At 53.3% G+C, this 23,525-nt stretch overlaps 1 protein-coding gene across 3 annotated transcripts; it reads right to left on the bottom strand.

The window, feature by feature from the left end:
- Window positions 1-1,829: 1,829 nt before the first annotated feature.
- Window positions 1,830-23,426, bottom strand: CAD (carbamoyl-phosphate synthetase 2, aspartate transcarbamylase, and dihydroorotase). 3 transcript variants are annotated; one of them, XM_040224403.1, is made up of 45 exons: window positions 23,148-23,426; window positions 22,771-22,910; window positions 20,826-20,955; window positions 19,970-20,112; window positions 19,667-19,808; window positions 19,311-19,482; window positions 18,947-19,132; window positions 18,662-18,774; window positions 18,198-18,343; window positions 17,859-17,990; window positions 17,503-17,736; window positions 17,156-17,377; window positions 16,773-16,961; window positions 16,429-16,553; window positions 16,108-16,238; window positions 13,105-13,217; window positions 12,624-12,868; window positions 12,150-12,396; window positions 11,738-11,836; window positions 11,325-11,549; window positions 11,056-11,238; window positions 10,645-10,863; window positions 10,214-10,381; window positions 9,449-9,631; window positions 9,200-9,304; window positions 8,529-8,768; window positions 8,200-8,281; window positions 7,765-7,931; window positions 7,441-7,605; window positions 7,177-7,308; window positions 6,786-6,987; window positions 6,262-6,452; window positions 5,967-6,107; window positions 5,683-5,784; window positions 5,225-5,321; window positions 4,899-4,949; window positions 4,566-4,610; window positions 4,284-4,453; window positions 4,099-4,173; window positions 3,494-3,706; window positions 3,184-3,309; window positions 2,815-2,970; window positions 2,613-2,714; window positions 2,337-2,431; window positions 1,830-2,225 (listed from the first exon to the last, which is right to left on the bottom strand). In XM_040224403.1, exons 1-45 carry the CDS (start codon window positions 23,227-23,229, stop codon window positions 2,123-2,125), a joined length of 6,729 nt encoding a protein of 2,242 aa, XP_040080337.1. In that variant the 5' UTR covers window positions 23,230-23,426; the 3' UTR covers window positions 1,830-2,122. The 3 variants fall into 3 exon arrangements, with proteins under 3 accessions (XP_040080337.1, XP_040080338.1, XP_040080340.1); XM_040224404.1 differs by lacking the exon at window positions 4,899-4,949 and having other exon boundaries at window positions 1,841-2,225; XM_040224406.1 differs by lacking the exons at window positions 1,830-2,225; window positions 2,337-2,431; window positions 2,613-2,714; ... (2 more) ...; window positions 3,494-3,706; window positions 4,099-4,173 and having other exon boundaries at window positions 4,344-4,453; window positions 4,888-4,949.
- Between the last annotated feature and the right edge of the window lie 99 nt (window positions 23,427-23,525).

A 23,525-nucleotide genomic window follows, 5' to 3' on the forward strand; every position in this document is an offset into this window, starting at 1 on the left:
ATAGCCTACGAAGGGTAACTGAAGTTCTCGAAAGGAGTAGAAGCATTCTAAAACGGATACTCTCCTTTTCCAACCAACCGGGTCCTCCAGGTACCCCAGGGAGAACTTGTCAGGGTCAGGGCTTTGAAGAGCCTGGGAAGGGTTAACATTAGGGGGACTGGAGACAGCTCAGTGCCCTAGACAAGCAGATGGTGTTATAGCCAGTCCCATCCTTCTTCAAACAGTGCCCATGGCTGTAAACTCCTATTTCTGTGGTAATCTACTGCAGACCTCTCAGTCTGGCTCATCAGACTCTCGACAGTACAGAACAGAAAGGTTCTGCTGGGTCCAGGTACATTCTCTCACCATGCTGCAGACACAGAACCCGCCACTGCTACATCCAAGAAAGTAAGATGCTTCACCCTCCTCCCATCCACCTGCCAAAGCTTGCCCCTTCCTCAGGAACCAGCCCAAACCCCAGCTCTGTGGGCCTTTCTTATTCCAGGACACCTGGGCTGGTCTCCCTTCTGAGAACCAGCTTGCCACACACATGCCTTAGACTTGTTCTCTGGGAGCTTAGATTTGTGTGACTTGTCTCTCTTATTGCCTTTGGATGCCCTGAAAGCCTGAAATAACTTTTTCCTTTTTATTAGAAAAATGGGTTTGAAGTCAAGTGGTCCTGATATATGACTACAAGCGATATGACTTTGGTCAAACCACCTTTTCTAAGCATGTCTGCATCTGTAAATGGTTGGAAGTTTAGCATAGGATTAAATGAGGTGGAAAAATTCCTGCTTATGCTGTTTTCAAAAAGTGAGTTCTGTCTCCTTTTCCCATCTCTGAAACTTGCTAACTGCTCTTTTCCCAAAGCAGGTTCTTCCTGAACATTAGAACAGTTTGGACCATCATGTGCCAATGCAATCTGTAGAAGTCACTGGATGCCTATCTAAGAGGCCTCAAAGTTGAGGGTGAAAACTACCTTGTTTGTCCTTATACTCCCACTGCACATGGTGCTTTGTACCCAGAGGGTACTAAGTTAGCCTGTTGGATCCAGAAATTTCTCTAATGCTACTGAAGTTAATGGAACAGTTCACACACTTCCCCACCCCACCCCCCCCAGCCCAAGGGTGCTTCAGCGTCCCTGCCCTAGTCCAGCCTACAAAATCCAGCGAGGTGGTCTCCCAGGGAGAGTAAGTTGTGGGGGCAGGCTGGGGTTGGAGGCGGGGGGTGTGTGGTGCTCCTCCCAGGGATGGCAGAGGTTCTGAGGACGCAGTGGTCACCTGAGCCCCTGAGGAGAGGACTGACCAGAGCAGAGGAGAATAAAGGCTTTCAGCAGGGGCTGCCAGACTCCTGGTCATGGACCAGTACCTTCTTGACTGGTGGCATTAAAGTACACAATAAATGTAATATGCTTGAATCATCCTGAAACTGTCCCCACCCCCCTACTATGGGAAAATTGTCTTCCACGAAATCGGTGGTCCCTGGTGCCAAGAAGGTTGGGGACCGCTGGCCTAGAGAGGAATGAACCTCACCATCAGGGCCTAGATGCTCAGCCCTCCATTCCCCGTGACTTATGCACCTAAATGGAGGAAAGAGGGCCAGACATGATCAGTGGAGTGTGCTCCTCAGTGGAGCACAGGCCTCAGCAGCACCAAGGAATCGTGTGTTCCTGCCCAGAACCTCCAAGAGCCACCACTCTGAAAATGGGGGCCTGCCTGCTCCCCCGGCCAGGACAGGGGCTTGCCTAGCAAGGTGCTTTTGTATTTGAGAAACTCTTCTCACTTTGTAGAAGAAAGCTCTGCCTATTGGACTGAGCATCATCTGCTAAAGCCAGGATACACTCAAGGAAGCAAGAAGCAGAGGCAGCTCAGCTGCTTTATTAAGTCAGTGAAAAAGTACTATACAGATTTGAGGTGCAAGAAGGGAGATGGGCTGACTGGGCCCCAACCCCCTGCGGCCCCACCTCCATGCTAGATGGCTCCAGTCCAGTCCAGTGTCTGAAGCGTGGTCCCCACATGTGTGCATCTGAGCATAAGGCCTATCTGGATGCCCCAGAGCAGCTACTAAGGGTGTAGCCACTGTGGGGGGGCATGAGATCCCATGCCCAGCAGCTGGGCCTGAGCAGAGGCTGAGGGGTCAGGCCCTAGAAGCGGCCCAGCACGGTGGCCAGCAGAGCCATGCGGATGTACATGCCATTCTCTGCCTGGCGGAAGTAGGCTGCTCGGGGGTCTGAGTCCACCTCCACACTGCAAGAGAAGGAAGAGTTACTGCCCGGCCCAAGACAGCCTGAATCGGACTGAGTGCAGGCCCCCGCCCCCGTGCCCCCAAGCACAGCCCCAATCTTGATGCCACATCACCTGATCTCATTGACACGGGGCATTGGGTGCATCACCACCATCTTCTTCTTGGCCCGGGTCATGATGTGCGGAGTGAGGATGAACTGGCCGAAGCACTGCGGGAAGGGAGGGGCCCTGTAAGCACCTCAGGGCTGCAGTGGCTACGAGCCCATGGGGCCTGGGCCCCCACCACCAGTCCCCGGAGGCAGTTATTACAACCGAGGGGCCCAGCCTTCCTGGCTGCCAGTCTGGAATGCCGCAGCTACCCCGGGCTGCTCCTCCCCGCTTCGCACTTACTGCTTCATATTCCTGGGTGGAGCCAAAGCGCTCCTTCTGGATGCGTGTCATGTAGAGTACATCGGTGTCAGGCAACGCCTCCTCGATGCTCTCAAATTCCTCCTAGGCAGTGAGGCCCGGCTGGGGTGAATGCAGTGCCTGCACTGACCACCCAACACAGGTCCCTCCCCACCCCTCCACGGGAGGCCTCCCAGGGCCTGACCTGCTTGGTGCCACGGGAGGCCACGAAAGCCCGCACATCACGGGGCATGCGCAGGCTCAGGGGTGCCACGTAGCGCAGGCTGACGCGGTACTGGGTGAGCAGGCAGGCCAGCGAATGCACCGTGCGGCCATGCTTCAGGTCGCCCACCATCGTGATCTGAGCGGGAAGTTGGTAGGGGTGGGTGGCAGCCCATCACCAGGAGGGCCCCAGACTGAGCACACTCTCACCCCCATTTTGAAGCTTTCAGCCTCAGTACCAGAATGGAGGCCTCCTGATGCAACAGGCTCTGAAATGCAGAAACTGCTTCCCACCTGCCTCCCTCTCCAGACTGTCCCAGGGCAGGCCTCCGAGCCCCGCCTGCACCCTTACCGTCATGCCATTGACCGTCCCAAGCTCTTCCCGGATGGTGAAGATGTCCAGCAAGGCCTGGGTAGGGTGCTCTCCAACCCCGTCCCCTGCATTGATCACTGGCCTCCGGCAGTGCTTGGCTGCCAGCTGTGACATGGGGACAAGGAAAGAGAATCCTTTCTTCTGAGTCTCAGGGACCCTCACTCCCCGCCACGGTCCCACTTCTCCTGAGTCCCCTCACCCATCTGGCCCCACCTGAGACCTGCAGTTACAGGCAGTGTCTGCAGGCCCCGCCCAATCGATCCTGCCCTGGCACAGAGGCCGGCCTCACCTCCACTGCCCCAGGCTGGGGGTGCCGCAGCACGACGACATCAGCATAGCAGCTCATGGTCTGCACCGAGTCAGCCAGGGACTCGCCCTTCTGGACGGAGGATGTGGCTTCAGAGAAGCTGAGCACAGCGCCCCCGAGCCGGGCCATGGCTGCTGCAAAGGAGCTGCTGGTCCGTGTGCTCACCTCGTAGAACATGGAGGCCATCACCTTCCCCTGGGAGGCAAGATGCATGCGTGTGTGTGTGTGTACCTGTGTCCATCCCAGGGAGCATGTGGGGCTGCTGCCTGCTTCCTCAATGTGTCCTAGAGGGGTGCCCGGGAGAGGATATACCCAGTTCTCTCCCATGAAGACATCAGTATCCACCAAGGGACTGGGTTACTGGGCCCGTGTGCTGGCACTCAGGGCTTGCAGGTCAGTTGCACACTGATCAGAGGAGGGCCACCATGGAGGCGGCCTAGAGCGGCAGGACCATCAGAGCAGGGCTCACCTATGGAGGGTGTGGATTCCCATGCGGGAACCCAAGGTCGGGGAGGGAGACCCCTCTGACTACTCACGGAGCTCTGCCCACTGGGCCTGCATCCTTAGCCCACAGCCCTGACCCTGACCTTGAGGATGTCGAGGCTCCGCTCCTTCTGTACCATCATGCGCAGCGTGTGTGCCACGTTGAACAGGTGAGACATCTGAGAAAGATCCCGGGTCAGCTGGAAAGGGTGTGGCCTCCAGGGCTCCTAGCCCCAGCTCTCCAGATCCTCACAGCTCTGGGTGGCCCCCTCCTCCCTCCCCCAGGCACCTGATCCTTGGTGAACTGCTGGACGGACAGGATATGTTGGCCCACTAGTGAGTGCAGCAGGGGTGAGGTCTGGGGGTGCAGCAGGCCAGGGGTCCCCAGGTTCTGGGGTGACGCCTGTCTAGGTACTGGTGGTGGAGGGTAGCAGATGCCATCAAGGGTTCCCATCAGCTCTGCAGAGTGAGGGGCGTGGCAGAAGAGGCTGGTCAGAGGGTTCCTCCTACCCAGGCCAGCTCAGAGAGGTCCCCAAAGGTGAGCAAGCGTGTGCTCAGGACAGTCTCTTACCTGGCTCAGCTGCCTTCCGGGAGGTCTTCTCCTTTGGCTCCTCAGCTACAAACAGGGCAACAGGACAGATGTAAACCTGCAGCTGGGGTGTGTGAAGAGCCCCAGCTTCCTGGGACTCTGGATCACAGTGTCTGTGTTAAACCAACTCACACCACAGTAGCGACAGTAGGTTAGCTGAGGGCAGGGGTGGCAGCTCTGGGCACGGACCCATGATTTCGCACAGGGGCTGTTGGGTGTGATCAGCAGTGCCCTCCCGGGACCCTCCCAGCTGGCAAAGGGATCCTAGGCAAGGGGGGCAGCCAGGCCCACAGCAGCCAACAACCTGGATTTTACCCCACGCTCTGCTGCCCCATGGGGTCCCAGCTCCCGGGCGGAGGAACACAGCTGCCCACAACAAAAAAGGGCCTGTGAGAAGAGGCTAGGGGATGCCTACCTCACGCTGGGTGGGCTGATTTAGGCACAGGGAGGGAAGGGGGGTCAGATAAGGACTGGGGCGGTAGGAAGGACAAGGGAAGTGGACGGAGGGACTGGAACAGCTCTGAGGCCACGGAGCCCCCAGACTTGGGCCACCTGGGACACTGCGGTGAAGAGGAGCCCGTCCCTACACATGTCTAGGTCCAGGCGGCCCCACCCTCCAAGTCACAGGATCTTTCTCTTACCTGGCAAACCTGGGTCGGAGGCTCGGTGGATCCGGGGAGGCAGGTGGAAGCGGCCATCAGGGAGTGCTGGGCCACTCCGGCGGGGCCTCTCCGGGGTCTGGAGAGACAACATCAGGTAGTGACGTGACCTTCCTCAAGTTCAGTCCCTCAAGAAAAGCCAAACTGCTTCCTGTCCACTCCATCACACCCCTCAACCTGCTCTCCCACTGGGCTGCCCCCAGCAGGGGTGGCCCACTGGCTTCTCCGAGTTTTCTCTCTGGTTGGGTTAATGGATTAGTGTTTCCCACAGGAAGCCTCCTAAATTGAGTTAATTTGCAGTAGACAGGGTAGGTGGTGAGGATTTTAACTGTTAAGTGACGAACCTTCCATTGCCCCTGAACCACCAATTAAAATGTTTGTGCTGTTTATACCTGCCCCTGACTATACCCCCATGCCCGCCACCCAGCCCTGAAAATTACCGTGGTTAGCTCACTGGCAGCCGGGGCCGAGGGCGTGAGCTGTGGAACAGCGCCCTGTGGCCACTTGCGGACGTCCTGTCCGTAGCCCGGTGGCACTAGCACCTGTGGACAGAAGGCAGGGAGGGCAAGTGAGCCAGGCAGTCAAGAGGTGGAAGCTGGCAAGCAGAAAAGATGCCCTGGGGACCTGTGCTTGGAGGGGTAGTGGGACCATGCAGACCTGCTGGGGTGGGAAGAACACGGCACCCCGCAGGTCACGACAGCCCAGGCCTGGGCCACACACGTACCTGCCCGTCAATATAGGCCACCTCTCCACGCAGGACCACACGGCGGACGGTGCCCTTCACCTTCTGCCCTTCAAAGGGTGTCCAGTGGGCCTTGGAGAAGGGCATGTGGCTGGGGACTGTCCATTCGTGCTCCAGATCCACCTGCCAGAGTCATGGGTCATGCTGGGCACGGGCGCCACGTGCACCCTCTCCCAGGACTGCAGAGGCCCACCTGCCCCTGGCCCCACCCCTCCACATAGATGTCCTCCTGAGGGGGGTCAGGAAGAGCCTGCCTGCCCCCAGCCCCACCCCACACCTCCACATAGGTGTCCTCCTGGGGGGGCAGGTGGAAGATGCGCCGAGGGTTGTGGTGCAGTCTCTGCAGCACGTCGTCCAGGCTGAGCCGGCCCTCGCTCACTGCCGTCAGCAGCAGGGGCAGCATGGTCTCCAGCCCTGGGAAGCCGGGGAGAGGCCGGGGCCCACATTTCTCCTCCATGGTGTGGGGGGCTGAGGGAGAGAGCACCACCCTCAGGACAGTGGCCTCCACGCCTGGGGAGTCACACACGTCACCAGGAAAGGCCTCGCTACCAACCCCGACTCTAGCTTTTCCTGAGAATCCGAAAACAGGGAAGCTGGGACTGCTGCCTTCTTCAGGGCCAACACCTTTCACCCAGATTCTCTCATTTATTGTTTCCTTGTTTGCTCATTCATTCTCTCAGTAAATACCTATCAAGCGCCTATGATAGACCAGGAACTTGGTTGGAGTCCCACCCAGACCAAGCCCAGGCCTCATGGAGCCCAAGGTCCTTGGGCCAGGGTGTACGTCCTGGGCCCTCTCACCGTGGTCGGAGGCAAAGCAGTCGATGACGGCCATGTTCTCCCATAGGGCTTCCACATCCTCCTGGGAGCAAAGCTCGGGCCGAACCTCCCCCTTCCCGGGCCCCAGACGTTCCAGGTCATCACGGCTCAGGAACAGATGGTGGGGTGCCACCTCACAGGTCACCGGCAGCCCCTGCGCCTTCGCCGCTTTAATCAGCAGGATCTGGGGGAGAGTGGAGAGACCTCGAGGTGGGGGGTGTCCCTCGAGGCCCTGACCTGCACAGTCCCCACAGCCAACCTCCCCTCCTGGAAAGTCACGGGGCAGGCGTGCTGAGCCGCCCCTGCCCCCAAGGACTGTCCTGATCACCTGGAGTCACTGGGAAAGCCACAGGGGCGCCCCTGGGGCGCTCACCTCCTCCTTCCGTGCCACGTGACAGATGTGCACAGAGCGCTGGGCCAGCTGGGCCACCATGAGGACGGCTGCGACACTCTGCCGCTCAGCATGGGCCACGATGGGGAGGTGGGATGGCCATGTCTCGAAGTGCTAGGGAAAGGAGGAAGGTTCCGGGACCCTGCAGTGCCCGAGCCCTTGGGGGGTTCCCAACTCACACTACCTCCAGCCTGCCGTGAGGGGGCCCCAAACCAGGGGCACTGGCTGGCTGGCCCCGCCCCCTACCTCCATCCACTGGGCCACACTGTCTAGCCGCAGTTCAGAGAAGGTCTCATTGAGGTAGAGCTTCAGCCCCGCAGCAGACCCAGCCACAGTGCCCAGGGTCCCTGCATTTTCCGACGAGGCTCCGAGGAATAAGGCATAGTCACAGCGGGCGCCGGCCTCTGCCAGCTGGAAGGAATACATTCGAAATAGGGCCCATCGGCACCTGTGCCAGCCTGGCTCACGTGGCCTGGCCTCTGGGGAGGGGTAGAGGGAGCAGCGTAGAGGGAGGTGGGGGAGGCAGGTGGGGGACGTGGGTCACCAGAAAGCAGTAGAACCGGGGCTCACCTTCTGCGCCAGGGCCAGGGCAGGGGCGTCGGTGATGGGGGGCCGGGTATTAGGCATAGCGCACACCATGGTGATGCCCCCAGCCAGGGCAGCAGCTGTGCCCGAGGCAAAGTCCTCCTTGTGTGTCCCCCCTGGTTCCCGCAGGTGCACATGGACGTCGATCAATCCTGGGAGAACACACAGGCAGCAGGTTGGAGGGAGAGTCAGAGACTCGAGGGCATCAAGGTAGGAAAATAAGCAGCGACTGACACCAGTGAGAGGTGGTGAAGCTCTCAGTCAGGGGCATCGTGGATGGAGAATAAAGAGCTCAGAGTGAGGAAGCTTCTGTGCCCTTCCCACTCTCAACAGTTCAGGGCCGAGTGGGCCCCACGGCCGTCCTTCACCACAGCCCCTACTGATGTACAGGAGCCAGGTTCTCTCCCGAGATGCGCTTACCAGGCAGCCGCACGAGCTTCTGGGAGGTCATGCAGTCAACGTGCGCCTTCAGAGGAGGGGCTGGCCCGATCTGTCCCAGGGCCTGCAGGGGGAAAATCAGGGTCACCAAAGATCAAAGGGCAGCCAGGGAGCTGCAGATGGGGCATGGGTTTTCCCATAAACCAGGCTTCTGCCTCTCTACATCCATCCTCTCTCTTTGCAGCCACAAAGCTTGATGACTAGCGAGGCCGCTCCATGCAGATATTTCCCAGCCCCAGAGCATGGTCACTTCTGCCTCCTCCCTTGCTGACAGTGGCTGCCCCAGTCCCAGCGCCCGAGGTCTCAGTTACCTCCACAAACAGTTTGGTGCACTTGATGTCAATGATGAGGGGTACGGAGAAGTCAGCGGCCAGGCGCCGCGTGCGGTAGCCCTTGGTGACGAAGGAAGAAAGACGCCGGCCCCCGGCCCCACGCATGGATAGGTTAATCACGAGCTCAAAGTTTTTCTCAGCGAGCTGCTCCAAAATGCTTCGCTGTGGTGGGCACTCTCCATCCACTGCCTCTTCAAAATGCCAGTCCACAGCCGTCACCTGGGGCCCAGAGACAAGACTGGAACAACCTGAGCCTGGCAGGGGGCCAGGAGGCCAGCCTGAAGGGAGGGGAGAGGTGGCCCAGGAGCCGAGGAAGAAACTGAGGACCCACAGGAGGGGAACCAGGCCACTTCACTTTACTGCAGGCAAAGCATTTTTCTTGACCAGAAAATCTTTACACTATGGTTACCAAGGATTCTGCAATACGGAGCTCACACAATACACAGAGAAAATCATGGAAGGAAATACGCCAGAATGTTAACAGTGGTGGAAAGATCACGAGGGATTTTTTTTTTTCTCCTTTTCTGTATACTCTACTGTTCTACGTGGAACAGATGATTCGTACAATGACATGGGAAGCAGGGAAACAGGGAGAAAATCCCGGGTGTTCTCACATCTCAGCGGGCGGGCAGCGGGGGGTCACCCCATACCTTGACGCCATGCTCTGTGTAGAAGTCAGCGGTGCCCAGGCTGGCGTAGAGGCTGTAGCCCAGGCTCTCCAGCAGCCTCACAGTTGGGAGCAACTCACTTTTGTTCTGAAGAAGGGAGGATGAGGTGGTGTCTCCTGCCCTCTACTTCAAGTTAGCCCCAGCTCAGGGAGCAGTGGCCATCTGTGCCCACCCCCACCTCTGCAGGGCCCACCCTACCCTCCACCCTCCCACCGCCACGTGGGCTCTCACCTTATAGCTGCCAATGGTCAGCAAAATGTTCTTCTTGGGGATCTTAAAACCAGTACTGAGCATGGCCTTGAGGTAGGCTTCGCAGCGGCTCTCCCCAAAGCCAGCCACTTCCCCGGTACTGGTCATCTCCACACCCAGCACCACGTCAGCCCCCGCCAGGCGGGAGAACGAAAACTGGGGCACCTGAGGGAGCAGGAAGTGAGAGCGGCCCACATCCCTGCACCAGGAGGGGTGGCAATGATCCCCTCTCTTGGCCTTCTCCAGACAGGGTGAGCCTTCCCCGTGCTGCCCTACATGAACCCGCCAATCACTGGCTACTTCCCAAACATGCTTGCGCTTCCCTTGGCCTCCACGAGGCTACTCCCTAGCCTTGGAACACTTCCTCAACAAGCTCGGCAAATCTCAAATCTTGACTATACTCCAAGGCTCAGTCCAAACACCACCTCTTTTCTTGAACCTTCCCGGGTCACCCTCTGTGGAAGTGGCACCTCCTTGAGCATTTCGTTTCAGTCTCTACTCTGCAAGTTTATCACATGCTATTCTAGAAACAAGCTTTGGGAACCAACTTCTCTTGCCTCCCATCACTAGAGTGGACACTCCTCAGGGAGGAAGGCCATCTTATTGCCCTGACCACCCAGCAAGGCCTTGCCCACAGGAGGGGCTCGCTTTATACGTCAATGGGCACACAGCTTGGGCCGCAGGTGAACTCCCTCCTGCTATCTGCCTCCCTACTGACCACTAACCTGGGGCTTCAATCTCCCTCACCTTCACCCCCACGACTCCAGAGCCAGTCATGAGTCCCACGGGCTCCACTTCTTCCCCCATGATGACCCGTGTTGCCAGGGCTACTAGGTCCACACCCAGTGTCTTGGAGACGAAGGGGAAGGAGCGAGACACACGCACGTTGCATTCAATGACTTTCAGCTGGTCGTCCTGGGCAGAGAGAGATTGATCAGGCCTTCTGCAAGTGGGCTTGTGACACCACCCCAGTGAATCGGGTCTTCCCCTCACTCATCGTTCTGTGGGTCATCAACTCAGGACACAGGGCAGGTTGACTGTCACAAACACTGCGGGCCTGAGATGTGACCCTGCCCCTCCAGCTCTCCTCCCAGTGAGGGTGCCCCAGCACACTGGCCAGCACAGAGCAAAGAGGCGCTACAGCCCTTGGGTCCCTTTCTTTAGCCCCTTCTTACTACCTTGGCAATGAGCTGCAGATTGAAGGGTCCCGTGACCTGCAGCTCCTGGCCCACGGCATGCACAATGGCTTTGATCCGCTCCAGGGTTTTGGCAGTGATGTCCTGCGGTGGGGTTACCAGTGTGGCATCACCTGAATGCACACCTGCGTTCTCCACGTGTTCAGAGATGGCGATAGCTGCTACCACACCATCACAAGCCACAGCATCCACGTCAATCTCCTAGTGGGGCAAGGTGCATGGGGCACGGTGGTGAACAGCAAGGGCCATTTCCTTCTCTCACTTGCCCCTGCAGGAAGCTTCCCTGCCTTTAAGAGCCCTGGCACAACCCGTCCTTCCCAGATCAGAGACAGGGGAGTCGCCTCCGTGACTGAAAGACTGACTGCCTTCAGAGACTCATCTGCAGCCTCCCACCTTGGCCTCCTGGATGAACTTGGAGATGACCACGGGGTGCTCCTTAGAGACAGCTGCTGCACTGCTTAAGAAGCGCTCCAAGTCCCCATCGGTGTAGGCCACATTCATAGCAGCACCGCTCAGCACATAGGAGGGGCGCACGACACAGGGGTACCCCACGGTCTGGCAGAACTGGCGAGCAGACTAAGGGTACAGGGAGCTTAGCTGTGTTGTGCACACTCACCCATGATGCCATCTGGCCTCCAGCCCCCCACCAGGGCCCAGCCCACCTCTAGGTCACTGAGCTCCCTCCACTGAGGCTGGCTGATACCAATGGTGTCCAGGAGCCGGGAGAACTTAAACCGGTTCTCAGCTGAGTCAATGGCTTCTGGGGAGGTGCCCAGAACCCGACACTGCTGCCGATGCAAAGCCATGGCCATGTTGTTGGGCAGCTGCCCGCCCATGGACAGGATCACACCTTCAGGGTTTTCCAGCTCATAGATGTCCATCACCACCTGCAGTAAAGGAGGAGAAACAGGTGGTGGTTAACAGATAGGGTCAGGGGCCTGAGCCTTCTTGCTCACCGCCCTGCATCCTTCACCAAACCCCCTCAAACCTCACAATTTGCAAAGAGTCTGAGGTTTGCCAGCCGCTCCTACTTGACGGGCCACCCAGGCTCACAGGCAGCCTTCACCCGTCTCACCTCAAAAGAGATTTCATCAAAGTAGAGTCGGTCACACATGTCGTAGTCGGTGCTGACTGTCTCTGGGTTGTAGTTCACCATGATGGTTTTATACCCCATCTGCAATAGGAGTGGAAGGATAGGAAGCCCAAGTCCCTACTTTAGAGAGTACTGCTTTGGCTGTCTCTGAAATCGCTGTACAGGACGCCTGCCTTGGGAGGGAAGGTACTGGAAAAGTAGACACGGAGTTCTGTAGAGGAACCACATGTAGGGCACAGGACAGCCTAAGGGACCCCCAACCCCACTAAAGCCCTATGACAGATGTGAGGCACAGCAATGAATAGAAAGTGCTAGGATCGGGTATGGGGGGAAGACGGCTGCGGAAGCTGATCAGTACAGCAGAGAGAACCATATGAAAGATGAGCTTGGAGACCTTTCGCAGCTGCTGGATGCAGCCCACGGCACACCAGTCAAACTCGACGCTGGAGCCGATACGGTAGACGCCAGAGCCAAGGACCAGGACATGAGGTGTTCGAAAGCTGAGGTCATGGGTGGTGCCCCAGTATGTCAGGTACAAGTAATTTGTCTGGGCCGGCCACTCAGCTGCAACTGTGTCAATCTGCTTCACTGCTGGGCAGATCCCTAGTTCCTGACGCAGCTTGCGAACAGCCAGCTCTGTGCTAAAGGAGAAGGGTCAGAAATATAGACCATGGGAGTGGGGAATGGCTCCAGCAGAGGGCAGAGATCCAAGGGAGGGATCAGAGAGGAAAATCCCAGGGATGAAGGGCAGTAACCTCCAACCGCCCCCCCACCCCAACACACACACTTTTCCTCCTGAGGGCCCCTCAGGAGTACAAAGGTTCTCTGCCCCAGGTTCTCAGCCTGAGGTCCTCCCACCATCCCTCACCTGAGGACCGCAAGGGCAATCTGCTTGTCTGAGAAGCCAAGGCGCTTGGCCTGATGCAGCAGGTCTGGGGGCAAAGGTTGTCCACGGTGTTGCTCTAGCAGCTGGGTGTGTGTTATGATCCGCTTCATCCGGTGCAAGAACCAGCGGTCGATGCGAGTCAGTTCATACAGGCGATCCACTGAGTAGCCAGCCCACAGGGCTGCTGCCACCACGAAGATGCGCTTGTCTGTTGGAGTCTCCAACTCCTAATGGAGAGAGGGCAGGCAAGCTAAGCTTCAGTTTCCTCACCTATAGAAACAAGTCTAATGATACATCCCCATAATAAAGAGAAATGAAACCACAGAATCCTCAGCAAAGGGAAAACACAGCAAAGTCCACTAGTGACTGGTACTAGTATTACTGGTAACAAGCTTGGGGGCTGGGGACACAAAGAAGCGGGGTACATTTTGAGAGTGCTGTCACGGGTAGGGGAGCCACTTACCATATCAATGACGGGCTTGACCGTGTGATCAAAGCCCACGCAGTTCTCATCCACCATGCGCAGAGCCTTCTGGAAGGCCTCCTCAAAAGAACGCCCAATGCCCATGACTTCACCTGGAGGAATATGATGTGAGGATTGAGGGCCGGGGGCACTGGTGATGCCCAGAATGTCGGTAGTCTACCGTCAAATCTCTGGGAGGTTCTCAAGCCCACAGTGGTGGATTTATGTTGTTTCATTGAGAATCTTACACTTGCAGCTTTTTCTCCCTACCATTTTCATGCGGATATTGGAATAATCACAGAGGCCCAATCACTGATGGTTATCCATTTATTTGGTTTCCTTTATTCACATTGTGATGATGTAATCTGGGATCTGGCTCATCCTTTAAAACTTTTTAAAAGTCTGGGTAGTAAGATGATCCCATTATTCTTTGAATTCACTCAGGGTTAATCATATTTCCAACTATTACTCTAGAGTACTTCTTCCAAATGTTTATACAAGATTATAGTTTACGTAAACATTTATCCTGCTTTTCCCCTCACTGTAAGCTTTTCCCACATTAGTGTGTGACAGCAAAGCGTCTGTCTACAATGCAGGAGACCTGGGTTCGATCCCTGGGTCGGGAAGATCCCCTGGAGAAGGAAATGGCAATCCGCTCCCATACTATTGCCTGGAAAATCCCATGGACAGAGGAGTCTTGTAAGCTACAGTCCACGGGTCGCAAACAGTTGGACACAACTGAGCGACTTCACTTTCCTTTCCTTTGTTACTAGTAGTTTAACTCTTGTGTGATTTACCATAAAGTGACTGCTCACTCACTGAAGGACATTTAGCTTTGAAGTGTTCATCACTGTAAATAAGGCGGTAATGCTATCTGGGATTTAGTTTATCCCCTGAGGATATATTTTCAGAAGTGCATAGGCAATAGGCAAGGTATGTTTTCTGGCCCTTGACAAGTATTAATTGCTTTGTAGAAGTCTGTGCTTTATAATACAAAGTATTGGGTTGGCCAAAATGTTCATTTAGCTTTTTCCATAAGCTATTATGAAAAACCTGAACAAAGCTTTTGGCCAACCCCATATAAAGTTAACTGATCTTTTAAGAAGTGTGTATAATCATTTAAAACAACTTTTGCCAACAAGTAAAATTAATCCTCTCATTTTAACTAGATTTCTTCTATTACTAAGAGGAAACTTCCCCCCTACACCCAGGCCTGCTTATTGATTTCCTCATCAATGAAGTTTGTTCATGTCCTCTGACAATTTACCCTAGAGTCTTCAAATATCTCTTACCAAATGTATTTTTCTATTTACAATTCTAATATTTGTTTCTTTAAAATAATTTTCAAGAACATCAAGATGGTACTCGTAGTGTTAAGGAAGAGGATGAGTGATTTTGTTCAATGTCTTTGTAATGTGGTTATATTACAAAAGTTTTTATCCTGGATAAAAGAGAAACCCAATGCACTCACATGCAAGCCTAGAAAAATCCCAGAATCATATAAATCCCCAAATTAATGTCTGTGTGATAAGATTATAGGTGATTACTCTTTGGTAAAACTACCTTTTCTAATTTCTCAATGATTCATGCATCTTACTTGTATAATAAGAGTTACAAAAAGTTACCAAAGAAGATCAAATTCTAAGAATACTCAGATGTAAAATACTTAAATTTCTCATCTAGGAATCAATCTTTGATTGTCCTATTTTCAATCCACTTCTCTTAGCTACAATTTATGGCTTCGTTCCCATGTTTATTATAATTTTCACATAACAGAAATTCATCTCCAGAAGGAACAACTTGGCAGTCTTGTAAGATTTCTAAAAATCAAGTAATATCTGAGCTTAGACTTACAAGTTTAAAGGCTACTATTGCTGTTAAGGGAAATTTGGAGCACAGTAAAAAGCTATTATCCTTAGCTGGTGGCAGCTTGGTATGTGCACATGCTTGTTTTCGTAGAAATGTTGTGGAGGACAAACTAAGGGAACTAAAGAAAGGGTCACTGTAAGGAAGCATACTAACTCAATTACAGCATTCTTAACACTGCCTAAAAGCTGACCATCATACCCATTCATTACTAATTGTCTTTGTTTCTATGAAATTTCTCTTACATCCTGCTCTGATCTTAAACATTGTATTGAAAAACATTTGAGGGACTTCCCCAGTGGTCCAGTAGTTAAGACTCCACGCTCCTAATGCAGAGGGCCTTGGTTTGATCCCTGGTCAGGGAACTAGAGATCCCATGTGATACAACAAAGACTTTGCATGCTACAACTAAAGAAAGACCCTGCATGCTGCAACTAAGACCCAGCACCACCAGATCAATTAATTATTATTATTTTTTTAAATTTAATTTAGTGACCATGGCAGGAAGTACCCAGAGGAGATACATTGGGCATGGCTGCCACTGTGCTGACTTGGCCTTAGAAGAGATCACAGTAAACAGCAGACATTTCCTTGAAACATTGGTATTTAAACAAGCATGGAGAACAAACTGTCACTGGCATTAACAGCCTGGGGATGAGGCCAAAGGCAAAATGCTATGAAACACTGTGGGTGGAGTTTCATGGAACTGGTCTCACCCATGACAGGTAACACAGTGTAACAGAAGAACATGCAACTAGCAACAGATCCAGTTTTCAGCTCTTGGCTCTGCCCTCTACTCAGCCACACACTTTCTTTCTGTGGGTACCTGCTTACTCATTTGTAATGTAAGAGATGAGAATCTGATGGTTATCACCCCATTCCAAGATTTCTGACATGCCATCTGGGGAGTGGAGGCAGTGTGTATATGGATTTCCAGATGCCTTGGATCTTCACCCCTGGGGAGAACCACTATCTTAGTTGGAAATGTCCCTATTAGTTCTGAGAAACCACTCACAACAAGCTGCTCATACAAGAGCTGAAAGGACATGCCAGGGAGTTGACTCATTCTAAGTTCTTCGGAAGTGTGGGACCCCATGAGGTGATCTGGGGAGGGGTCTCTTGGGATGTGTCTCTCACCCACGCTCTTCATGCAGCTCCCAATCTTTGTGCTGACGCGGAGGAACTTGCTGAGGTCCCAGCGAGGAATCTTCACAACACAGTAATCCAGACTGGGTTCAAAGGCTGCTGTTCCCCCTGTCACCGAGTTCCTGGGGGCCGTCAGGTGGGGTTGCCAGGAGGACAGAGCAGGAGCTAAATGGTGAGCTTGCAGATACTGCTCTCCCACCCACACCCAGGCCAATGTCCTTTTCCTATCCCTTGTCCCATAAACTTTCTTTTTTTCCCCAGCTCCCACGATCTCACCCCCACCCCTACCCCATCTCTTCCCAATCCTTGTACCTGAGTTCAGGCAGAGGGATGCCCAAAGCCAGCTTGGCTGCCACATAGGCCAGTGGGTAGCCGGTGGCCTTACTGGCTAGCGCAGAGCTGCGAGAGAGCCTGGCATTCACTTCAATGATGTAGTACTGCAAAGAGAGAAAACAGAGACTAGATAACTGGCCTAGAAGGCCTCAGAAAGGAGAGGCCTCAGAAAGGCAGGACGATAAAGCCCCAATCCTATCAAAAATAATGCTAGCTTCTGCTCCAGGGTCTGGAGGGTTAAAAGGCTCCTTGGCCTAGAGGCCCCCAAATTACAGACGGTGCTCCAGCAGCTAGAGTATCAGCCCCACGGCCTGGAGTCTCACCTGCTCAGACTCAGGGTTCAGGGCGTACTGCACGTTGCACTCCCCGACGATTCCGAGGTGCTGAGTCACCTTGATGGCCGTCTGCCTCAGTAGCTGGTACTCCCTGTCATTTAGTGTCTGGCTTGGAGCCACCACGATGGACTCCCCGGTGTGGATGCCCAGTGGGTCTAGGTTCTCCATATTACACACCTGTGAAGGTGACCATGAGGTCACCGCCATAGGGAGTGAGGAGGGGCAGGAGGCTGCATCCCAGGATCCTATTGCCTCTGGAGATGCACCCATCCTGGGTGTGAGGACACTAAACTCTCAAAGATCTCAGCCTTGCCTGGGCTCTTACAACAGCTCACGCTGCCTTACACGACTGCCCCTCTTCCATCACTCACCGTGACACAGTTGCCATAGGCGTCTCTCACCACCTCATACTCAATCTCCTTCCATCCTTTCAGGGACTTGTCTACCAGCACTTGGCTGGTATGGGCAAAAGCTGGAGCCACGAGAGCAGACAACTCCTCTTTGTTAGAGGCAAAGCCAGAGCCCAGGCCACCCAAGGCGTAGGCTGCGCGCACCAGCACAGGGTACCCCAGTCTCTCAGCTGCTGCCTGGGCCTGCAATGAGCACAGATGAACAAACAGATTAGGTCTTGACTGTGTGTTGTGCAGAGGGCTCCTGGGCCCAGAGAAAATATGCTGTCAAGGAAACGCCACCTATCTACCCCCACCAGCCCTTGAACCTGCTCAAGAGAATTCGCTGCCTCGCTGGGGGCTACATGCTCTCTGATCTCTGCCATCCTGGAGGCGAAGGCACGCCGATCCTCAGTCAACTCAATGGTCTCCACGGGTGTGCCCAGGACCCGGACTCCGTACCGAGCAAGTACCCCAGCCTTGGTCAGCTCCACACCACAGTTCAGAGCTGTTTGGCCCCCAAAAGTCAGTAACACACCATCTGGGCGCTCATTACGTATCACCTGGGGGAGGGAGGAGTAACAGGCATTGAGACCCTGGGATTAGGGAGCAGATCACAGAATTGGCACACGATCGCCTGGCCCATGTGGGTCCTCTTTGCAGTCCAGCATCGCCTGAGTCATACCTGGGTTACGTAGTGAGGTGTTATGGGGAGGAAATAGACCTTGTCCGCCAGCCCCTGTGAGGTCTGCACAGTAGCGATGTTAGGGTTGATCAGCAATGTCTGAATGTTTTCCTCCTTCAGGGCCTTGATCGCCTAGGGGGATAAAGATGGCATATCAGCCTCAACTAGAGAAGCAAGATTTTTGGTCTTAAGACCATCATTTATCTTCTTCTTCTCCCTTTCCTGGACTCTCAGTCCCTAATAACTGACTTCTCACCTTTCTGTGTATTCCCCAGTTCGCTTGGGTCACTTCTTCCCTACAGCCAGTGGCCCGGAGGAGAAGCAATGGACACACTTTACCTGAGAGCCTGAGTAGTCAAACTCGCCAGCCTGGCCAATGGAGAGGCCCCCTGAGCCCAGAATCAGAACCTTTCGTGGTGCTGTAAGCCCAGAGCCTGGGGTGGGAATCCCAGGGAGACAGAGGCGCTCAGCCAGCCGCTCTCGAACTTCGGAGGCAAAGAAAGACAGTACGTTAGAGTGGAACGAGACCTGAGAGATCATCTAGATTAACCCTCACTTTGCGGAAGAAACCAGAACAAGTCATGCCTCTGATGAGCGGCAGAGGCAGGACCATAAACCCGGACTTGTGACTCTGGAGTTCCTTTGAATGGAAGAAACATGAATGAATCACTTTGGCTTGGTTGCCTTCCCACCCCTCCTGCCTAACCTCCCAAACTCCTCTCAGTTTCCCGAGGCACATTCATCTTATGCCTACGCTGGAGCCTGTTCTTAGATCCTCAACCTAGATCTACTCAAGTGCTTACCTGTCTGGCCCCCAGGGTTCCCAGCTGCAGCTTCTTTCACAGTTTCCAGAAAAATGTCAAAAAGAAGTTCCATATCTGAAGGGCCAGCTTGATGCTCTGGGTGAAACTGGACACTGTTGAAGAGAGGGGATCATGAAAACTGCCATCGTCACTGGCGGTCTCAAAGGTGGGTAGTGGGAAGGCTGACTGGGGCCCACTGCTGTGATTTCTTTTTTGATCTTCAAGTCTCAGTGGGCTTCAGAGCTGCAGAGATCCAGGTATTGTGCCAGAACCACGTGGGCTCACCTGAAGAAGGGCAGGCTCTCATGTACGATGCCTTCGTTGGAGTGATCATTGGCATTGGTGAAGAGAGGAAGCCAGCTTGCTGGCAGTGAGTCTGTTTCCACAGCAAATCCATGGTTCTGGGATGTTAGAAAGCAGCGCCCGGAGCCCACCAGCAAGCATGGCTGGTTATGGCCTCGGTTCCCATATCTGGAGGCAGAAACATCCTGAGTCACAGGCCCCTCTTCACCCTCCCTTCACTCCTGCACTAAACCCAGCTCTGGCTGATCTCATGATTCTCACCAGCCCCCAGTCCAATTTCAACACTAATAAACAACAAATCTATTCTATTCTCATTCCCAAGTCTCCCCACCCCTTGTGCCCCCACCTCATCTTATAAGTCTTGGCCCCAATGGCTAAGGCCAACAGCTGGTGTCCCAGACAGATCCCGAAGACAGGTCGGGGGTTTGGTTCAGATAAAACACGGCTCAGTGTGGATACCAAGTTGGGATAGGAGGCAGGGTCACCAGGGCCATTACTCAGGAAGAGACCCTCATACTCTGGAGTGGGCAGAAAAGATAATATCAAAATCTATAATTCAACTAGAGACACACCGTTAGAGCACAAGCCCTTTTCTCCCCCTTCTTTTCTGCAACTCACATTGACCTTCAGCAGCTGGACGGAGGACCAGATCTTCCACACATGCTGCTTGCCTGAGGCCTTGTACAGACCCAAGCTACTCACCTTGACTGTCTAACGTGTGGTCCCAGGGTACCACAGTGACCTCTGCCCCACGCTGGCACAAGCATCGGACCTGATTATACTTGAGGCCACAGTCCAAAGCAAGGATCCGAGGGCTTCCCCCTGCATTGAATACCCGTGGAACCTGAGGAGTAAATGGTTGACAGCTGTGAATAGTAGGTATAATGTGCACACAACCTGTATTCTGGAGGCCTTTTCCAGTTCTCCCTCAAGTGTTCATAAGCAGTCTTGACACAGTATTAACTACTGTGCTTAGCATAAAACACTCTCCCACTCTCTCTGTACCTTAGTGGAGACCTCCGGCACCAGGGGGCGGGCATTGGGGTCCAAGAAGGGCAGGGTTGAAGGTTCTGTCCCATCCTGGACCAACTTGCCCAGCAGAGACCCTTGCTCTCGTAGCTTCTTAGTCAGCTCCCGAGTATCCACTCCTGTTGAAACAGCAGACTCTGAGAGATCAGTCCTGCAGTGCAGTCATGCAGGAAGTTAAGACTTTGATTCTAGAGCCTGAGTCACCCACAGCTGTCCTCTGGGCATCAAAATCCTGGGATGCCCTTCCAGAACGACCCCACCATGAAGTATTCTTGCCTCCAAGTATCACATTTGAATTGAACCACCACCCCAGATCTGTTTACAGAAAGTAATACCAAGGGACAAAAGAACATGCTAAATGACAATACAGGAATATTACCAAACAGGTTTTTTTAAATTAGAAAACTGTAAAAATTTTAAACACTCCCTGGATATTTGATATTAAGGAATTACTATTAATTTTTTAAACGTATGGTAGTGTTATTGTCATCATGTTTTTACAGGGGTTCTTTTTCATAGATATTGAACTCTCAGTACATGAAATAATATTATGTCTGAGATTTGCTCCAAAATAATCTGGAAGTTGTAGTAGTGATGATGAAATAAGTTTAGCCCTGAGTTGATGAAACTGGGGATTCATTATCCTATTCTTTCCTTTTGCATGCTTGAAATTTCCCATCTGATTGAGAGCTCAGTTCGTTTCCCCAGTCGAATCAGGTACATTCTATCACAACCCTGGACTCAAGTCCCAAGGGTCCACAGAGAACCTCTCTTAATTCTTTCTCCCCAGGTACCTATGTTCCATCCAGACATGGCAATGCTTACACCATACCTTGCAGGCCGGGTATGCCATGCTGTTGCAGCCACTCGTGCAGGGTGCAGCTGGCACTCCAGTGGCTGGGTGTGGGACAGCACTCTCCCACCACCAGTCCTGCCACATGGATCCCCGAGGATTCAAACCACTGTCGATGGAAGGAGGAGACAGTGAGGAGCCCAGGGCCACATACCTCCCCGAGCCATCTTTTCCCGCTGGAGGGCCATGGACCCTGTACTTCAGCCACAGTGCATGACCTGTCATTCCTTTAACAAGCCAAGCACCTCATGCTTCTGCCTTTTATCAGCAATGCTGCCTCCCACGTGAAACACTCAACACGTGGGCCTGGGGTACCTGATGCCACTGATATGACAGTGATAACTGAAAGGACATTTTCCTTTTCCCTCCCTTTTCTTTTATCTCTTTTTCCATGAAGTCACCCCCATTCTCACCCATTGCAGCTATGCCTCCTTCTTAGAACTCATCTAAGTTCACTTTTACTTCCACTTGTCTTGCTATTTACATTGTATTACAAATGTGTTCATTTGTCTTCATCAGAGATCTCTGAACTCAAGAGCAAGATATCTGACATATGATAGTAGTCAATGAAGTTTACAGAGGGCCCATTTCATGCCAGGTATAACAGATGCTGGGGGGCAAGCATGAGCACGAATAGACAAGGTCTTGTTTTCAGGATGTTAATTTACTACTCAGGGAAGCAGAATATTAAAGTAGTGTAGATAACAAGATCATATTCTCAGAGTAAAACAGTACAGAACAGGCAAGGGCATAGTACCTTACTCAATAAAAATAAAGGCTCAGGGTAGAATACTATGCATGCTTATTACACCCCTCCATAAGGGACTATCACTTTAAAAAGTAACATATTTGTTACTCAATACATAAACTTATAATAACTAAGCAGAGAAACAGGCTGTTTATTGGGGAGGAAGTAGCATATTTAAATTACATCTGCTTAGTGGTAGAAGGTTTAAGAAAGATGAATGTTGAGACTGTTCTTTAGGGATGCGAAGGCTAGTCTGGTAGAACCCTCCATGGCCAGATGGTCGAATCTGCACTTGGACATACATTCACGCTGCAAAAGCATCAGTGATGGGCTGGGGGCTCCTGGAGGCTTTACTCATCTTGGTTCTGTCAGGGCCTCAATTTTCCAAGTGTATAAACTCAACTTTGACATTGTATCTAGAGTTGACAAAGCTGAAGACTGAGGTAAATTAACCAAGATAATGCATTATAAACTAAAACACAGTGAATTCATAGGTCATGATGAGGAGTGGTTCTTTCCAGAATAAAAGGCATGTCTTTTACCTAGAGTTTCTTCTCCCAAGTGTCAGGGTGAGTGGTGAAAGCATATGAAGAATTAAAGGCTCAGTAAGCCTAGTATCAGAATAAAATGAGTTTTGAGGAATACTGCACTGAGGCTATGGTGACTATGACGCACAAAGTGTTAGTTTGTTTTTTTACTTGAACTCTCAGAGGGCAACTTAGTTTCCAAATTCCAGAGGAGGAATAGGAAAAACTTCACTGAGAAGGAAACTGTTTTCTTATCTACATGTTAAAAACTCTACTGAAAAGTGGTAAAAAATGAGGCAAGGTAAGTAAGGCAGGTTTCGATGATAATCAGCTTAATTGATTTGGTAGGGAAACTAGGACTTACTACCATTGAGAAGGGTGTGACACTGTATTCCAATCTCTTTCCCATTAATCTATACACTCTTAAAGCAGTTAAGCTTTATGACAAAAATCTTATCGGAGCTCAGATTCTTTGGCTTGGTCCAGCACTTTGTGCCTCTCAAGGCACCTAACAAGCCGCGCACAGGGCCTATCACTTCAGTGTGTATCAGCTTTCTCTAGAATGACTAGCGGAATGGCAGAGTCTTCACTAACAGTTAATAGCTACTGATTCGAAAAGGAATGTAGAACAAGCATTGGTGCTGGCTACCTTGCTGAGCCCGAACTCATCCACTTCATCTGGGGGGATGCCGTAGTTACCGATCAGAGGGTATGTCAGCACTAAGATCTGTGCTTTGTAGGAAGGGTCAGTCAGGGCCTCGGGGTAGCCGACCATACCGGTTTGAAACACTGCAAGAAAGAGGCAGAGCTGGGGCTTAGGCAGGGCATCCTTCGGAGCACTGCCCGGAGCGCTGAGAATGCCCCTGGGCCGTAGGGATACGGAGCGGGGGGTGGGGGCGCGGGCTAGGGAATGGCGGGGGAGGGGGTGGGCAGGCGGGAAAATGGCGGGGTCTGAGCAGAGCAAGCTGGGCAGAGAGGGGCATCATAGAGACAGATGAGGTCGGCAGCCAGCCCGGACTTGCTTACCCACTTCCCCGGCAGTCGACACAGCGGCCCCAAAGGGCTGGCCCCGCAGGACCGACCCGTCCTCCAACACCAGGGCGGCCATGGGAACGGAGCTCAGAGGCGGGGGTGATCACAGAGAAGAGGGAAAGCGCAGCAAGCCCGGGTCGATGCTAGAACCACCAGATGACTGCGCGCCCGGAATTGATCCACGTGGCTCGCCGCGCCGCTGTCTAGAGCCAAGCGCCGTGTAAACCGCGCAGGAGCCCAGGCGCTATGGGCGGCGGCAGACTGCGGCGGCGCAAGCAGCTAGCGGCGTGAGGGGCGGGGCCGGGAGCGTGAGGGGCGGGGCCAGGGCAGATAGCGGGTTGGGTCACTTTTTACCAAGGGCGAAGGTAAGGG

The sequence above is a fragment of the Oryx dammah genome, unplaced genomic scaffold, assembly GCF_014754425.2.
Source record: "Oryx dammah isolate SB20612 unplaced genomic scaffold, SCBI_Odam_1.1 HiC_scaffold_25, whole genome shotgun sequence".
NCBI lineage: Eukaryota > Metazoa > Chordata > Mammalia > Artiodactyla > Bovidae > Oryx > Oryx dammah.